The following is an 18457-nucleotide window of genomic DNA, read 5'->3' on the forward strand; positions in this document are numbered from 1 at the left end:
ACTAAAGGGGAACATGCTTTGAATAGGGGGGAGAGATTGAAAAGGGGAAGGAGGCCAAACAATGCTGTGGTTAGGCCTATATGGTTAATTCCTGATGATATGGTTAACGTTTAACCTTTTCACCCTCCGCTAATGAAAGTGTCTGTTCTACCTTGAATACATAGTTGTAAGGTATTCTCTAAAGGGGCTGAACAATTATTTAAACCATGGTAGTACATGATTGCATTGTTAGTACTGGCAGTCTGGGCATGACACATTGAGAGCCCCACCTGAAAATGCATGTACCAAAGATATTTGCTTGTCAGATATGGATTCTAGTATTGTAATATGTTGAACATTCTCAAAACAAAACACTATATTCTACAAAACAATAGAAAACAATGTTTATTTGTAGAACTTTACAAGACAGAGCGTAGACAGAGAGACCTGCATTGATACCAGCAGACAAGAACCTAGCCCAAGTCAGTTTAGGTACTTCAACAGTCTCCTGGAGCCTCATTTACAACTGTTAAATATGGGCAGAATAAGCATGCATGCTGCCTATAGCAAGTGTCTAAGATTGATTGTATATTCAAAACTATTTACACTGAACAAAAATATAAACTCAACATGTAAAGTGTTGGTCCCATGTTTCATGAGCTGAAATAAGATCCCAGAAATGTGTCATTCGCACAAAAAGCGTATTTCTCTCAACTTGTGTGCACACATTTGTTTACATCCCTGTTAGTGAGCATTTCTCACTTGCCAAGATAATCCATCCACCTGACAGGTGTGGCATATCAAGAAGGTGATTAAACAGCATGATCATTACACAGGTGCATATTATGCTGGGGACAATAAAAGGCCACATACTCTAAAATGTTCAGTTATATCATGTTTTTTTAAATTATAGTAATTTAGCAGGCGCTCTTATCCAGAGTGACTTACAGTAGTAGTAGTGAGTGGATACAATGCCACAGATGTCTTAAATTGAGGGAGCGAGCAATTGGCATGCTGACTGCAGGAATGTCCACCAGAGCTGTTGTGAGCATTGAATGTTAATGTCTCTACCATAAGCCGCCTCCAACATCATTTTAGAGAATTTGGCAGTATGTCCAACCGCAGACCATGTGTAGTAACCACGCCAGCCCAGGACCTCCACATTTTGTTTCTTCACCTGCGGGATCGTCTGAGACCAGTCACCCAGACAACTGATGAAACTGTGGGTTTGCACAATGGAAGAATTTTTGCACAAACTGTCAGGAACCGTCTCAGGGAAGCTCATCTGGGTGCTCGTCGTCCTCACCAGAGTCTTAACCTGACTGCATTTCGACGTCGTAACCGAATTCAGTGAGCAAATGAACCTTCGATGGCCACTGGTACGCTGGAGAAGTGTGCTCTTCACGGTTTCAACTGTCCCGGGCAGATGGCAGACGGCGTGTATGGCGTCATGTGGGCGAGCGGTTTGCTGATGTCAACGTTGTGAACCGAGTGCACCATGGAGATGTGTCACACTGCATGAGGAAAATGGTGGTCACACCAGATACTGACTGGTTTTCTGATCCACGCCCCTACTTTTTTTTTAAGGTATCTGATATCTGTATTCCCAGTCATGTGAAATCCATAGATTAGGGCCTAATGCATTTATTTCAATTTACTAATTTCCGTATACTGTATGAACTGTAACTCAGTAAAATCCTTGAAATTGTTGCATGTTGCATATTTTTGTTCAGAAAAGGTGAGGAATTTATTCTGCAATGGTTATGGAAATAAAATAAACAGGAAAAAGATTCCTATGTCTATATTTTAGATTCTAAAAATAAAACACAGATGTTCTCTTCTCATTAAAGTGGAACTGACAGTATTTTAACTACTTTGCAGATACAAAACAGACAATCATATCAGTCAAAAATATAAAATTCCCAGTTTATGCTACAAAACCAACTTCATAAGAGGTTTTAAAAATAGGTTCTATTTGACTCAACGTTCCATGATGTACACTAAGGCATTAGATCAGTTCAATGCATGATTAAAATAATTCACTAATACATTTCTTGGTAGTCCCAAAAATATGACTTTATGGTTGTAAATCACAGCTGGCCTGGTACATTGTTTGCTGCCTCCATTCAGGACACACCGTTTCAGTTTCAATTACTCAATATTTTGACAAAAAACTGACAAATGTAACTAAGGCTGGGAATGTCAATACAATCAAACTAGCAAGGGCAATGATCACCAGTCAGTCATAACATGGCTAATATGCTAGCGTATCTATTTATGTAGCAAGCTAAAAACATAGAGCCTAACGTTAGCTAGATAGCTAGCTAGATAGGTGCTAGGAGGACACTGTGTCATTGGAGAGGTCATGGTCGCAAATTTTCCCCTGGTATTGTTTTTCGGTGGCTACACAGCTAAAGATGCACGTGTCATTTGGTTAGCTAGCAAGAAATGAGAATCGCTTTGCAAGCTAGCTAGCTATGCTGAACGACTGTTATCCAATTAGCATATCTCTTGCATTCTACATTGTAGAATAATAGTAAAGACATCAGACAATGAAATAGCACATATGGAATCATGTAGTAACCAAAAGAAGTGTTACATTTGAGATTTTTCAAAGTAGCCACCCTTTGCCTTGATGACAGCTTTGCACACTCTTGACATTCCCTCAAATCAGCTTCATGAGGTAGTCACCTGGAATGCATTTACATTAACAGGTGTGCCTTGTTAAAAGTTTATTTGAGGAATTTCTTTCCTTCTTAATGCGTTTGAGCCAATCAGTTGTGTTGTGACAAGGTAGGGGTGGTATACAGAAGATAGCCCTATTTGGTAAAAGACTAAGATAATATGGCAAGAACAGCTCAAATAAGCAAAGAGAAATGACAGTCCATCATTACTTTAAGACATGGTCAGTCAAAAGGTTAACACTTTTTTGGTTACTACATGATTCCGTATATGTTATTTCATAGTTTTGATGTCTACACTACTATTCTACAATGCAGAAAATAGTAAAAATAATGAAAAACCCTTGAATGAGTAGGTCCAAACGTTTGACTGGTACTGTAGGGAAAGATAGCCTACCTTTAAATCCCGTTGTATTTAGCTACAGTTGAAGTCGGAAGTTTACATACACTTATGTTGGAGTCATTAAAACTTGTTTTTCAACCACTCCACAATTTCTTGTTAACAAACTATAGTTTTGGCAAGTCGGTTAGGACATCTACATTGTGCATGACACAAGTCATTTTCCCAACAATTGTTTACAGACAGATATTTCACTATAATTCACTGCATCACAATTCCAGTGGGTCAGAAGTCTACATACACTAAATTGACTGTGCCTTTAAACATCTTGGAAAATTCCAGAAAATGATGTAACGGCTTTAGAAGCTTCTGATAGGCTAATTGACATAATTTGAGTCAATTGGAGGTGTATCTGTGGATGTATTTCAAGGCATACCTTCAAACTCAGTGCCTCTGCTTGACATCATGGGAAAATCAAAAGAAATCAGGCAAGACCTCAGAAACACAATTGTAGACCTCCACAAGTCTGGTTCATCCTTGGGAGCAATTTCCAAACGCCTGAAGGTACCACGTTCATCTGTACAAACAATAGTACGCATGTATAAACACATTGGCCGTCATACCGCTCAGGAAGGAGATGTGTTCTGTCTCCTAGAGATGAACGTACTTTGGTTCGAAAAGCGCAAATCAATCCCAGAACAACAGCAAAGGACCTTGTGAAGATGCTGGAGGAAGAAGATACAAAAGTATCTATATCCACAGTAATACGAGTCCTATATCGACATAACCTGAAAGGCCGCTCAGCAAGGAAGAAGCCACTGCTCCAAAACCACCATAAAAAAAAGCCAGACTGCAGTTTGCAACTGCACATGGGGACAAAGATCGTACTTTTTGGAGAAATGTCCTCTGGTCTGATGAGGCAAAAACAGAACTGTTTGGCCATAATGACCATCGTTATGTTTGGAGGAAGAAATGGGAGGCTTGCAAGCTGAAGAATACCATCCCAACCGTGAAGCACAGGGGTGGCAGCATCATGTTGTGGGGGTGCTTTGCTGCAGGAGGGACTGGTGCACTTCACAAAATAGATGGCATCATGAGGCAGGGAAATTATGTGGATATATTGAAGCAACATCTCAAGACATCAGCCAGGAAGTTAAAGCTTGGTCGCAAATGGGTCTTCCAAATGGACAATGACCCCAAGCATACTTCCAAAGTTGTGGCAAAAAAAAGCTGAAATAAATCACTCTCTAATATTATTCTGATGTTTCACATTTTTAAAGCAAAGTGGTGATCCTAACTGACCTAAGACAGAGAATGTTTACTTGGATTAAATGTCAGGAATTGTGAAAAACTGAGTTAAATGTATTTGGCTAAGGATGTACAGTACGTAAACTTCTGACTTCAACTGTACATATTTGCAGAAATCCATTTAGCCTAATGCGTTCTAATGATCTAAAGTCGTGCTGTTGCAACTGCCTGTAAACACGCAGTCCAGTTCAAAGTGAATGATGGCAGGCCCTTGTGGCAAATGGCTTGTTGGAATATAGACCTAGTGTACCTGATCGGTGTACCGCACCAGTCTGCGTAGACTCTAGTCCTGGACAAGACAGATGTTTTTATTAGGTTTAATTTACTGCAGTGTCTATTAATTGTCCAAATGCACAGCTGCTTTCCCACTCTATATCGCTATAGAATTTTTACAAATGCTTTAGAATGTTTGGGAAGTATGAATACTAAGAATGTATGAAAATGACCAAATCTAAGTGCTTGCTTGTCAGAAAATGTAAAAAGAAGTGTCATTCTTCCTGGGGGGGGGGGGGGGGGGTGTATATTTTAATAAGATTTTATGTTGCTAAAATACTGTCAGTTCCACTTTAATGGGAAATGGCTGCATTCTTGTTAATATGTTTTATGAATAAGCTTTTCATCATATCCCCCATTTGCACAAAATACTTACTTGCCAGATTGCAATACAATATTTCATACACTAGGAGATGTGCGTACGCATCGTCTAAAAGTTGTGGGGAGGTGAGCAAATTCTCATGTCAAGTACATTTTTTAAATAAATGCCAACTTTTGTGTGAACTGGCGCATGCACATTTTGGGGTATATTTTGTACGTACGCACAATTTATAAATGAGGCCCCTGGCAACCCAGGTGGGGAGGCAGAGAACAGCATTTCAAGCCACAACTTGGCTGCCACTCTGTCGGGAGTCGTGGGGTGGGGAGCAATTCCAGCTCCAGGTCCTCTCCAGTACAGGATACAAATGAACACAACCGGATATATGAGGTGGCACCGCCTTTGAGAAACCTTTGAAAGAGTTTACACGTTCTTTTCTCTTTATTTCAAATTCAAACCACAGTAGACATAAAAGACCTCTCCCTCTCGCACGTGAAGATGGGGACGTTTACAACAGGCACAATGTCTCAAAGGCATGGCTTTGATTTGAGCAGAGTGGAGCTGAGTGGAGAGAGAGAGGTGGTGGGGACAGGCTGTCTGAGGCCACCACAGGTTTGTAGCCCGTGGCTCCATGTCAGGCAGCTATGACGACAGCCCTTGAGACTCTCCCTCCCTCGCTACGCTGCAGACTTTCCATCAACCTTTAAATCCATCTCATTCTGCCACTAATCGAGTGAACTAAGTGTGCCCACTTCTGAGCAGATCCGCGGAGACTCGCATTGGCCCAGTTGTAGTCTGTCCGTCAGGGATGGTGGTCCTCTTTGTATGCCAGCAGACTCCTGAAGTCCTCCTTCAGAGCAGCCCAGGAATAGGAACTGGTGTCAACCTACAGTACAATACAGAGGAAAGAATGAAAGGCAGGATTAAGCTCTGGTGTCAACTGTCAACTTACAGTACAGAAGAAAGCAAGGAACACGGGCAGGGTGAAGGGTGAGGAGAAACCGTAAAGAGAGAAATTAATTGTGAACTGAATGAAGCGTGTGTTAGCTAATCCTGTTCCTGTCATGTCAAAGTGTTAATTACCTTAACGTGATGTCTCCTCACCACGTATGGCCTTCTGCACAGTCCCTGTAGTTTCTTATAAAGTTGCTCAGGTGTAGAGTACAGATACTCCTCTGTAGGACAGAGCGAGGAAAGGAAAACATATTTTCATGAAAGAAAAACCTCAAAGCACAGGCTCGATACAACGCACTTTCTTTATAATTAAAAATACATATTACACTGAACTGGGACAGGTTTTACATAATTAAACTAGTATTCTTTTTAAAGATTCATATTATTTATGCAAATCTAATTTAAGGAAGAGGCACAGCTACGGTGTTAAGAATCAGGTAAATTAGATTTTTTTGTTGTGCTCAGTAATCGTAGCGTTGACTTCAGCGTTCTATTTTAGTGATTTATTTTTCAGATTTACACCTTGAACATCTAAATACAACACATTTCTAGAGATGCAAAAATGTGAGAATTAAACATCTTGCAATGCAATGGTGTATTAGCGTATTTGTGTAGTAATACCTGGGAATATTTCAGGATACACCAAAGCCTTGGGGCAGAGTGGATAGCAGCCACAATGAACAGCTTCTAGCCTGCAATATAACATTTTATAGTTTAGTCAAAAGTATTGGCTTAAAAACAACAAGCGTGAAACACATTTGGGCACCAGTTGTATAACATAATCATTGTCTCAGAAATCCATTTACTGAAAAAGTGCGCTCTGGTCATGCAAAAGATAGAAAAACGTTGGTTTACTCTGTCCCCAAAATTGGAAAGTGAACACAATATCTGCCCCTAATAACTTCATGAGCTGAACAGCGTTGTCAAAATGGGTCCCATTGTGTCTTTGTTGACATTGGTTTCTTTTGATGCACAGTTCAGAATAAATGAAGTCCAACAGACTAGCTGGGGAAAGAAAGCATCCGGACATAGCACATTTCTCAGCAACGCAGTGGAACTCTAACCATTCGTAAAAAAAGATGGGGAGAGAAAAGCATCTCTTTCACTGTTAACACATCATCTGCAATGTTACAGGATGTTCAAAACCATCACAAAAGAGAGGACCTAAAATCCATCCAAATGGTTTTCAAATGTGAATAAGTTATTTATTTGTGAAATCTCCTGAAAAAAGCGTAGAGCTCAAAAAGCCTGTTGGTATGGTACATAGAGCTTCCCTCCACGTTCACAGAACTTATCTGAACCTCACTGACCATTGCAGAAACCTGCCTATTTAAATTAGAATGTGCATCAATATTGATGACACCTCAATTTCACTCCTTTCCATCACTTTATTACATCATTCCTCATGCAACAGACATACATTTTTAAACATGGGATTAGTTCTCGGGAGTTTAATTTCATGTTAAGACTAAAATGATGGGTGAAATCCTCACACGTATGCAATGACGCCATTCACTAGTCTGCACTCTAAAATGTACCCAATATCCTCAAACTGGTTGGAAATTCTAGCTACAACATCAGCTGCATCTTACCATTTAACAACGGCAATTTTTGAAACGACAAGAATAACAGCAATATTGCTCTTCTGTCATCCTAGTAGGTTTGACAGGCAACAGTTTGTTCCTGGGAAACAGGGGTTTAATAAGTCGAACTACCTTTCGGCACCGTATGAAAGTGGTTAATGCTTTCTAATAGTCTAATTGCCTTTGCCTGCATTCCAAAGAATAGCATGGCTAATCAAGCTAATTTAAAGGTAGCAAGACAATAGCCCCGTGGCTTATGACAGCAAAATCTATGAAACCGATTATTAAGGTCAGTTCCATTTCAGTGGCGTAATGTGTAAGCGTGCAAATGGTTATAAGGCTTTCCATCTCAAATATAATTAGCCGATAATTTTGCTGGGGTAAATGACTTCTTCACTGCAGGGCATGAATAGGCGTTTGCTCACATCGCCAGACCATAATGAATCATATTAGGGCCAAATTCCACAATAATGAGGATGAAACACATTGGTGACACCTCTGTCGGGCAATATGACTGGACTGCTCTTTTTTGTTTATTGTGCTCTTCAGAAGCCTACATGTCTGTTTATCCTTACGCAGAGTGTGGAAATGAGAAACCCTTAACTATTTTCCTGTTTTGAACGCTATGTGAAGCTAATGAAATTGAACAGGTATTCTAAATCACTTGCTAACTTGAAAAGGTTTGTAATGGAACACTCAACGAGCACCGATGTCTATTTTGTTTACTTTCAAAACAGGTGAGTGAAGCCGATTGGAAGCTGGAGGAAACATTTAACACCCTCATCCACCTGAGCATCTCTCTTAGGAGAACCCAGTGTTGATATTCACCCATTCAATGTGCGTTTCTCTGTTGCCGAAAACACACACAAAGGGCCTCCACCACCACCGCATCCACAAGGTTTACTATCAATAGAGCTTAGTGGGTGGTCGTGTGTCTCAGATCCCCCTGGTTTGGATCAAAGGAAGTATAAAACATCATTGTACAAGACTCCCCCAGAGGGACATCCCTTCCTCAAACTCAGGACAGTGTTTTTCACAACCATAATTAGCACATGGCTTCTTTACTGTGCACAGCCAAGCTTCTAACGGTGTTTTCAGCCAATCTATCTAAAATAGATTCCCACACTGACTGCATGAAGCAATCCATAGAATGAACACACCACCAGGCTGGTGTTCTGTAAGATCACAACCTTCCTCTCTACTGAAGTGGCACTACTCTGGCTCCAGTCCTGCTCTACCTTGGCTGTAGGCGGGATCTGACGAAACCCTTCAAATGCACAGCACAGGTGACTGACGTTTGTCTTCATACGGTAGCAAGTCTCATCATACACTTTGGACTCTACCTCCCTAGAGGTAAAAACACTTTGAAATACGAGTTTTTAGTTTAGTTTTAATGAACGGTCACTATGTTTTTCATGTAGACAGCATGTCAAATTCAAATGTTTACTTCACATGAAAACCAACCAAATTACTTTTCATTCACTCTTTCAGCAGTTCATGTTTTGTTGTGTCTTAAGTAGATATTAAAGAAACAAACCAGGAGAGTGAGTTACTTACATGGCCACTCCAAAAAACTCATGCTTGGCTGTGGAGACCACCACGTCTGCCTGGCAGAGGACATGGAGGTAGTCCTCTTTACTGGGCATGAACCCCCAGTGGAGGACATGGGCATTCAGGTCCACTCTGGCCTCTGCAAAGATGTCTGAATGGGGGGGAGAGACTGATGTATATTATTCACAATAACCATATCTGTTAATGTATAAATGCTTTCATTTATTTGAGTAAAATGCCAGAGTGGACTGATTGACTTTGTCCAGTTGCTCGTTTCGTGAACTCTATATTACCGATTAGATTCCCACATAAAGGACTTGAGTTTAATGGAGGATAAATTAAATGAAATAATGCAAAGAAAATGCATGTCATTGAAAAGCCATCTGTCCGTGACATTCTGGATTCATAATGAGTTCCATGCTGCTGTGTATTCACAAAATAGTGATGACATCAGGAAGATGTTTCAGTGACCAAAAAGTGTTTGGAGAACAGATCAGTGAAACAGGGAATGGACTGAATCCAGGAAAACAGAGGAAGAAACATCCTATGAAAAACAGAGGTCAGAACTGAAGCTGAGGCATAAACTTTGGACTAAAAATGATATACAACATGAGATCGGGAGAAACAGGTGAGGGGTGAACATAATCAATACCGTGACCCTATTAAGAAAATCAAAGTAGATTAAAATTGTTCTAATGCGATTGCCTTCCGAGCAATCATAAACGTAATGACTAAATATGAGAAAAATTTACAGTCTCTCTTTCCATCTGTTTATGCTCCTATAAAAGTTTACATCCCAATATGAGAGAGTGTGTTTCCTGTAAGGATGTCTTTGCTTCAAGCCATGGGGCCAGAATGTGTATTAATTTACTTAACACTCAGTGGTGAATACATTGGAGTGTACTAAAGCCATTATAGCATCATCATCTACTAATGGGGAGCGGATGTGATCAATTAAACACTGTCCTGAGGGCTTCAAAAGAACTGGCCTGTCAGACGACCTTAACCCCACACTTAGTCAAATTACCAATTACATTGAAAGCCATAACAATTACACACAGTATGCCGTAGGTGCACAAACTTATACTACATCGTAAAAAACTAAGTATAGCTTTTCACTCACCTTTCGAGAAGTTGTGCAAAGTTTTCTACTCAAAGTTTTGAAACCAAACACCCACTGCTTTGAAAACAAGTGTCATCGCGAAACCAGAGCCCACTTAATCCTTTGCTTGTAAAATGAGTGTGTGTGTACCTGGTACGTCAGTGAAGGTCTCCCCCAGGACAGACAGTTGAAAGCCCAGGCCTCTCTCTTTCAGCTTCAGCAGCATCTTGAAGAAGAGCTCGGGGTCTTTGTCGTGTTCCCTTCAACCACAAACAGAATTCAGGGCCTTGATGGTGCTACGTACACACACACAACAACACACACAGGACAGGCTCAGGACAGGCTCTGCTCTGGTGTGTGCCGGGCGTCCAAAGGCTTACCCCTCTCAGTACCATTCTGCTCTGCGATTTATTCACACAGAAACACACACACACACAGAGGCCAGGTTACACAAGGCAAGGCAGCAGCCAGAAAAAGAGAAAGATCATAGCACTCCCCAGAGGACACTTGACTGTGGTATCGATGCGGTGTGCAGTACGCCAGGTGGGGGATTTAACAAGCTGACAGACAGAGAGACAGAGATCCCTGTTGGCTCAGAGAGTGAAGCAGCCAGTCATCCTTGATGTGTTCAGTGCCTGGAAGGCCCTGCTTCTAGTTAACACAGGTGCTGTGTTCAGCTGTGGAGCAGATGTCATACTGTGCAAGTGGCCTGTCACTCACCATGCTAATCTGAAGGAGGGAACAGGGAGTACAGTCAACTAATCTAACAGGAGCGTCTGCACATTATCATTAACAGCAGCTAGCATTAGCTCACACCTGCCTTTAGCGATGACAAAACAGGGAATCTGTGAAGGTCGATGACACAAATGTGTTTAGAGTAGCCTTGTGCCCTTACTAGTGCACTGTCATTGACGGTTTGTCACTAGCATAAACTGTAGAAAATGAATGAAGGTTGACTACATGCAAATGTCTGTATATCTCTGCTGATTTCCCTCTGGAGCTGTAGTGAGGGGGTCTGCACCTGAGACTATAAGGGTTGTGGCTGGGAAGTGGTGTTGGAGGGCCAGTAGGGGGCACTCTTCCGTCTGGTGTAATAGAGCCCTCAAGGCCGAGGGCTAGTGACCTGCAAAGGGTGCCGTCCCCTGGATGTGACATTAAAATGTAGGTTCTGGCTCTCTCTGGTCACTAAACCTACCATGGCACTCACTAAACGTACTGAGCCGCCCCCGGGTGGTAAGGCAGGTAAAAGCACATCTGACACTCTGCTCCTCAACACGGGGGCAGCTCAGGGGTGCGTGATCAGTCCCTTCCTGTACTCCCTGTTCACCCATGACTGCATGGCCAAGCACGACTCCAACGCCATCATTAAGTTTGCCGACAACACAACAGCCTGATCACTGACAACGGTGAGACAGCCTATATGGAGGAGGTCAGAGAACTGGCAGTGTGATGCCAGGACAACAACCTCTCCCTCAACATGATCAAGACAAAGGAGCTGATCGTGGACTACAGGAAAAGGAGGGCCGAGCACGCCCCCATTCTCATCGACGGGGCTGTAGTGGAGCAGGTTGAGAGCTTCAAGTTTCTTGGTGTCCACATCACCAACAAACTAACATGGTTCAAACATGCCAAGACAGTCGTGAAGAGGGCATGACAAAGCCTATTCCCCCTCAGGAGACTGAAAAGATTTGGCATGGATCCTCAGATCCTCAAAAGGTTTTACAGCTGCACCATCGAGAGAATCCTGACTGGTTGTATACAGCCCAGTACGTCACTGGGGCCAAGCTCCCTGCCATCCAGGACCTCTATACCAGGTGGTGTCAGAGGAAGGCCCTAAAAATTCCCAAAGACTCCAGCCACCCTAGTCATAGACTGTTCTCTCTGCTACCGCACGGCAAGCGGTACCGGAGCGCCAAGTCTAGGTCCAAAAGGCTTCTTAAAACCTCTTATGGCTGCAAGCCCGAGGTCGGTACACCTATGACAACATCCCCCACCCCCCCCACACTGATTAGCATCGCTAGCATAGCGTCACAATTAAATAGTAGCATCTAAATATCATTAAATCACAAGTCCAAGACACCAAATGAAAGATACAGATCTTGTGAATAAAGCCACCATTTCAGATTTTTAAAATGTTTTACAGGGAAGACAAAATATGTAAATCTATTAGCTAACCACGTTAGCAAAAGACACCATTTTTCTTTGTCCACCATTTTCTCTCTCCACCTGTAGCTATCACCAATTCGGCCAAATAAAGATATTGATAGCCACTAACCAAGAAAAAACCTCATCAGATGACAGTCTGATAACATATTTATTGTATAGGATAGGTTTTGTTAGAAAAATGTGCATATTTCAGGTATAAATCATAGTTTACAATTGCACCCACCATCACAACTCGACTAGAATAAATACACAGAGCAACGTGTATTACCTAATTACTAATCATAAAACATTTCTTAAAAATACACAGCTCACAGCAATGGAAGGACACAGATCTTGTGAATTCAGACAATATTTCAGATGTTCTAAGTGTTTTACAGCGAAAACACAATAAATCGTTATATTAGCATACCACATGTGCAAACGTTACCAGAGCATCGATTCAAGCCAAAGAGAGCGATAACGTAATCATCGCCAAAATATATTAATTTTTTCACTAACCTTCTCAGAATTCTTCCGATGACACTCCTGTAACATCATATTACAACATACATATAGAGTTTGTTCGAAAATGTGCATATTTAGCCACAAAAAAACGTGGTTATACAATGACAAAACTAGCAAAACTAGCCTGAAAATGTCGGGCGCCATATTTGACAGTGATCTTGTCTCATGATTAACTATTCATAAACTTGACTAAAAAAATATAAGTTGGACAGCTATCGAAAGACAAATTAGTTCTTAATGCAATCGCTGAATTACATTTCTAAAATTATCCTTACTGTGCAATACAGGGTTCGCCAAGCGAAGCTATACCAAAGAAAATGGCGGAATATGCGTTTAAAATTTTTCGACAGAACAACGATTTATCATCTTAAATATTTCTTACTATGAGGTGATCTTCCATCAGAATCTTGGGCAATGTATCCTTTCTTGGGTCTAATCTTCTTTTGGTCGAAAGATGTCCGCTTGTCCGTCGAAATGCCCACTAACGTTCGACCGGTACTGGAAACGTGCCCAAAGCTTCAAAGTGCATCACCAAGAATTGCCTCAAAATCGCACTAAACGGATATAAATTGCTATAAAACGGTTTAAATTAACTACCTTATGATGTCTTTAACACCTATAACGAGTAAAAACATGACCGGCGAAATATTACTGGCTAAACCCAAGCTTGGAAAGAGAGCAGGTCCAACGTACATCGTGCGTCAGGCGCAGCAGGAAAAGAACGGTACATCCGGTCTTTGTCGTTTTATACAGGCACTGATTGCGCAATCGACTCCATTCAAATTGTCACCTCTTACTGACATCTAGAGGAAGGCGTAGGCAGTGTTTGTAGCATCATAGCCTTCACAGGGACTTATGAACTGACCTGGGAGCAGGGGCCAAGATGTCTGAAATCTCACACCATATCAGGAAAAGTGCTGTAGAATGAGTTCTGTTCCACTCAGAGACATAATTCAAACGGCTATAGAAACTAGAGAGTGTTTTCTATCCAATAATAACAATAATATGCATATTGTACGAGCAAGAATTGAGTACGAGGCCGTTTGAAATGGGCACCTTAAACAGAGCTACTCAATACTGCCCCTGCAGCCATAAAAAGTTAACAGCTTCTACCCCCAAGCCATAAGACTCCTGAACAGCTAATCAAATGGCTACCCGGACTATTTTCATTGCCCCCCCCCCCCCCCCCATTTTTACGTTGCTGCCACTCTGTTTATTATCTATGCATAGTCACTTTACCTCTACCTACATGTACATATTACCTCGACCTGTATATAGCCTCGTTAGTGTTCTTTTATTGTCTTCGATTATCTATTACTTTTCTATATTTATTTTTTACAGTGTACTTTTTATTTTAGTAAGTACTTTCTTAACACTTATTTTTCTTAAAACTGCATTGTTGGTTAAGGGCTTGTAAGTAAGCATTTCACTGTAAGGTAAACTGAATAAAACTCTTCCCACATTGACTACAGCTATAAGATTTCTCTCCTGTGTGTGTTCTCTGGGGTATAGTCAGATGGCTAGATGTAACAAAACTCTTCCCAAATTGATCACAGCTATAAGGTTTCACACCTGTTGTATTCGACGCTTGTGACAAATAAAATGTGATTTGATTTAAAGCAAGAGTAGGGACTATTACATGCCCAGTAGCTTCAGATGTAAAGAATCACGGTCCTCTCTCCACTTACAATCACTGTCCTCTCTCCACTTACAATCACGGTCCTCTCTCCACTTACAATCACGGTCCTCTCTCCACTTACAATCACGGTCCTCTCTCCACTTACAATCACGGTCCTCTCTCCACTTACAATCACGGTCCTCTCTCCACTTACAATCACGGTCCTCTCTCCACTTACAATCACGGTCCTCTCTCCACTTACAATCACTGTCCTCTCTCCACTTACAATCACGGTCCTCTCTCCACTTACAATCACGGTCCTCTCTCCACTTACAATCACGGTCCTCTCTCCACTTACAATCACGGTCCTCTCTCCACTTACAATCACTGTCCTCTCTCCACTTACAATCACTGTCCTCTTTCCACTTACAATCACTGTCCTCTTTCCACTTACAATCACTGTCCTCTTTCCACTTACAATCACTGTCCTCTTTCCACTTACAATCACGTTCCTCTCTCTACTTACAATCACTGTGTGTTTTGAGCATTCTGGTGTAAAATGGCTGCCATGCATGACTCTACACACTGAAGCTACACATTAATGGATGGTTGAAAGTTTCAGGTTTTTGAGTTGCACCCTGCAAAGCACTACAATATACATACCCTTCGTAACACCACACATTGTATTTTATCCCCAACAGATCTCTGAATTGTAATAATCGACTGTACTCTACAACATTTTTGTGATAAAGGACGCAGGATTTGTCTAACAGTGGATAGTGTGTGAAGGTCAAACGCCTTCTACAAAGCAGCATCATTCAGACAGATCCCTCCTAATGCTACCTCCACAGGATCTCCTTAGGTGAGGTATTATAGGAGCTTATTTATTCTCATTTTCAGCTCTCATATTCATTGGCTTCCCCTGTGGATAAAAGCTAATTCCCTTATTTCCTACCCTTTTTAACTCCTTATGCGAGGCATGAATCCCTATTCCCCCATTACAGATAGAGAGGAGGACAATGAGTGAATGAGACGGTGATAATAATGCTCTGTGCACTAGGCTACCATCCCCCTCTGTAGGAAAATGAGTGTTAATTAATGTGTGGGATATGACTATCAGGAAGAACCTCTCTCTCAAAACACACGCGCACACACACACCTCGGCAGCGTATCACAGTGCGAGCCCTGACTCCCCACTGATGCCCTAGATCTGTTAATGAGGACCGTTAACCCCCAGCGACAGTCAACCAAGTCGGAGGGAGCTGTCATCCCACTGATTAGAGGGAGAGTGACAAACAAAGGCTATGTGGCATCTTCACAAAATCAGCCACACTGCCAATACACACCACTAATCTGCTGCTAAGGCACATCAAGGACGTTTTCTAAGGTACAGTACAGTTTACAGTCAGAACTCCCTCAAGTCAACTGAACTGATGTTTCCCTCCAACTATCCCATTCCCATCAGGTATGCTATCTTCCAAAATCAACAGTTACCCTATATTCTGCTAGTCTGGTCTCGAGAGATACGAGGTTGGTACATCTTCCGTTTGCTTAATTCTCCCTCCTAAGTTTACAGCTCCGACTAACACTATTTTCCTCTTTCTGCGCTTACTTTATATGAGTCCTTTGTGGTGCGTTATCACCCCTGTGACCTCACAGATGAATGCAGATGAAGCCGGGTAAAATGATCAAGTAAAAAGTATGTTCCGTACTACCCAGAAAAACCTCATTAATATGTATCACGTAGCAGCCAAAAGAAAATAAGATCCTCTCATTTAGAAATCTATGATTAAATATTCTCCTTTATGTTGCACCCAAGAGGTGCGTTTTAAAATTCAAATACTATTTACTCCAATGCACAATGTGAAATGAGCCCAATCACCAGAAACCAAAGGACTGCGCACTAATTAAGGGGACACTTGAAAGACAAAGAGTTGGTTGTTGAAGATAGACCAACATGCAGTAGGAGCGGACCGAGGAGACTCTTCTATTCAAAGGCCTGACAACATGCACCACTGTAGATAGTGGTGATTTTCAAATCATAAGTCTAGGAGAACTACAAAGGGTTAGACATTTCTTAAAATAGAACTAACTTTGGGAACGGCAACAGGCTGCATCTTCACACACAAATACATATCCTTCAGTGCCTGATGCCTACTACAATGTACCGGCCCCACATGACATAGTCTCATTGGAGTATAATGCCTCTAGGTTCAGACTCACAAATGCTGAAGAATGGCCATAAAGCATAACAAACAACACATTGTAGTGATGACTCTGAAAAACAGAACTGCGAGTCAATCAGCTGACACCCCTGTATTTAACTTCTATTTCCTGGTCCTATGTCAGTCAGTCCTGAGGGTTGGTTGAGGTCAAGTTGGCGGCCTGAGGCCATGCCAGGGGAAAGCCCAGAGCAGGATGGGTGGGGGTCAATACTGATAGACTCTGTTGGCACATCACTGGACGAGTCTGTGCGTCAGCACTTAATGACCAGTGGCCCGTCTGGACAGGGATTAGCAGAAAAACAACAAACAATACACCCAGGCACCTCAGTAACGTTAGGCTAGCCCCTCTCGCAGGGTGTCCTATAATCAGGAATCAAGAATAGTGTCATGTACTCCATAACATTCTGAGGGTCTCACACTGCCCCAATGTGTTTCTTTTTTCTCGATTGCCTGCTGTGTGCCTACGTGACTTACGCGTCTTGATTGCGTTGTTTGTTTTGCAATCAGAAATACTCCAGGAGGACAATCCTCTTGAGGTAAAAGCTGATCCTGATGAACCTTAGACGGAGTTAAAGCCCCTGGTAGCAGAGATTTAGCCTCCGTCCTGCTATGCTCTTCTCTCCCGCTGGTTATTATCATCACTACTGTGGCACGAAGCCATCTTCACCTGTAAAACAGCTGTCCTGTCCTCTGGTGGGGCTGATCTGATCCCACTGGCCTGGCTGCCCGGGCCATTGCCTGCAATAAGACAGTCCTGTAATCTGAGGATGAACGCCTATCCAGGCCACACACAGATTAACAATCTGCAACCAATGATGAGCACAAAAAAGTGAGGGCAGAGATAGTAAAAATGTAGGAGAATGAAATGCAACAAACTGTGAGCAGCATCAATCGAGGAGATTATCTGGGCTGCTCTCTCTCTCTTTCCTCTATCTCTCTCTCTCTCGCCCACTGTAAATCCTAATTTACCCCAGAATAAGCCAAGGTTTATGAAGCCTGGATGTTGGGAGCGATAATCCATCTGTGTTTTGCTCAGTTTAGAGGAGATTACATGATGGGTGCTTTTGTTATTGATATAAGAGTAGGTGAAAAACAGACACCCGACCCATGCAAACACAGAGAGGGAGGGATAATGGAGAATGGCAATGATGCCGACAATGGCAAATCACGACGCCAGCGAGGAACTACGGCACTGGTGGTCTTTGCGGTTGTTAATCTGATTTACGGACATGTTTTGGTGAGGAAACTAAGCCTCGCTGCCGAAAGGAGAATGGAGTCAGAGGAGAAAAATGTGAATCCACAGAAAAGCTGTTGTCTTTCCTCTCCAACACAGATGAGCCAGAGATAGAGAAACGGTGTGCCAAAAAAGGGGCCTACACTACTCTGAACAATGTAAAGGATATTTCTGCTTATGTAAAAGAAAAACATTCACAAATCCACCCAGAGTATCTTGAAACTTCCCCCTAACTGTTACACAAGTCATGTTTTAATATGCCATTTAATTTAACTTATGTTTTAACATTCTATGGCTAATGTTGACTGGGAAACCACACAGTAAGAGCATACCTGTTTATATCCTTAGCAAAGGCCTTAAAGCTTAAACTCAAAACACAACCAATAATATCTAGCTAGTTTCCACTCTTTTTATGACATTGTTACAAAAAAACGTGTTAGTAATTTTCCATGCCCTCGGTTTGTTGTCAAACAACACTCTGATGATCCAAAGCAAATAACTCTCCGCAGGGTTGGTACATACGTACATTGCTGTTAGAGAGGTATTTCCAGGTCATTTTAGTTCCAGAATAGGCCTACGACATGATCTTTGGATTATGGTTTGCATGACTGCTTTGTTCT

The 18457-nt window shown here is 41.9% G+C and overlaps 1 protein-coding gene across 3 annotated transcripts in view; it reads right to left on the bottom strand.

The window, feature by feature from the left end:
* Positions 1–4811: 4811 nt before the first annotated feature.
* The window catches only part of gtdc1 (glycosyltransferase-like domain containing 1), a 54526-nt gene continuing 40880 nt past the window's right edge, over positions 4812–18457 (bottom strand). For all 3 annotated transcript variants that reach the window (XM_039006848.1, XM_039006847.1, XM_039006849.1), the window contains 5 exons: positions 10241–10350; positions 8995–9139; positions 6476–6546; positions 5984–6075; positions 4812–5786 (listed from right to left, as the gene is read on the bottom strand). In XM_039006848.1, the coding sequence (XP_038862776.1) occupies positions 5703–5786; positions 5984–6075; positions 6476–6546; positions 8995–9139; positions 10241–10350 (502 nt within the window). In that variant the 3' untranslated portion in view covers positions 4812–5702. The remainder of the gene's footprint in view (positions 5787–5983; positions 6076–6475; positions 6547–8994; positions 9140–10240; positions 10351–18457) is intronic.

The sequence above is a fragment of the Salvelinus namaycush genome, chromosome 13, assembly GCF_016432855.1.
Source record: "Salvelinus namaycush isolate Seneca chromosome 13, SaNama_1.0, whole genome shotgun sequence".
In the NCBI taxonomy this organism is placed as follows: domain Eukaryota; kingdom Metazoa; phylum Chordata; class Actinopteri; order Salmoniformes; family Salmonidae; genus Salvelinus; species Salvelinus namaycush.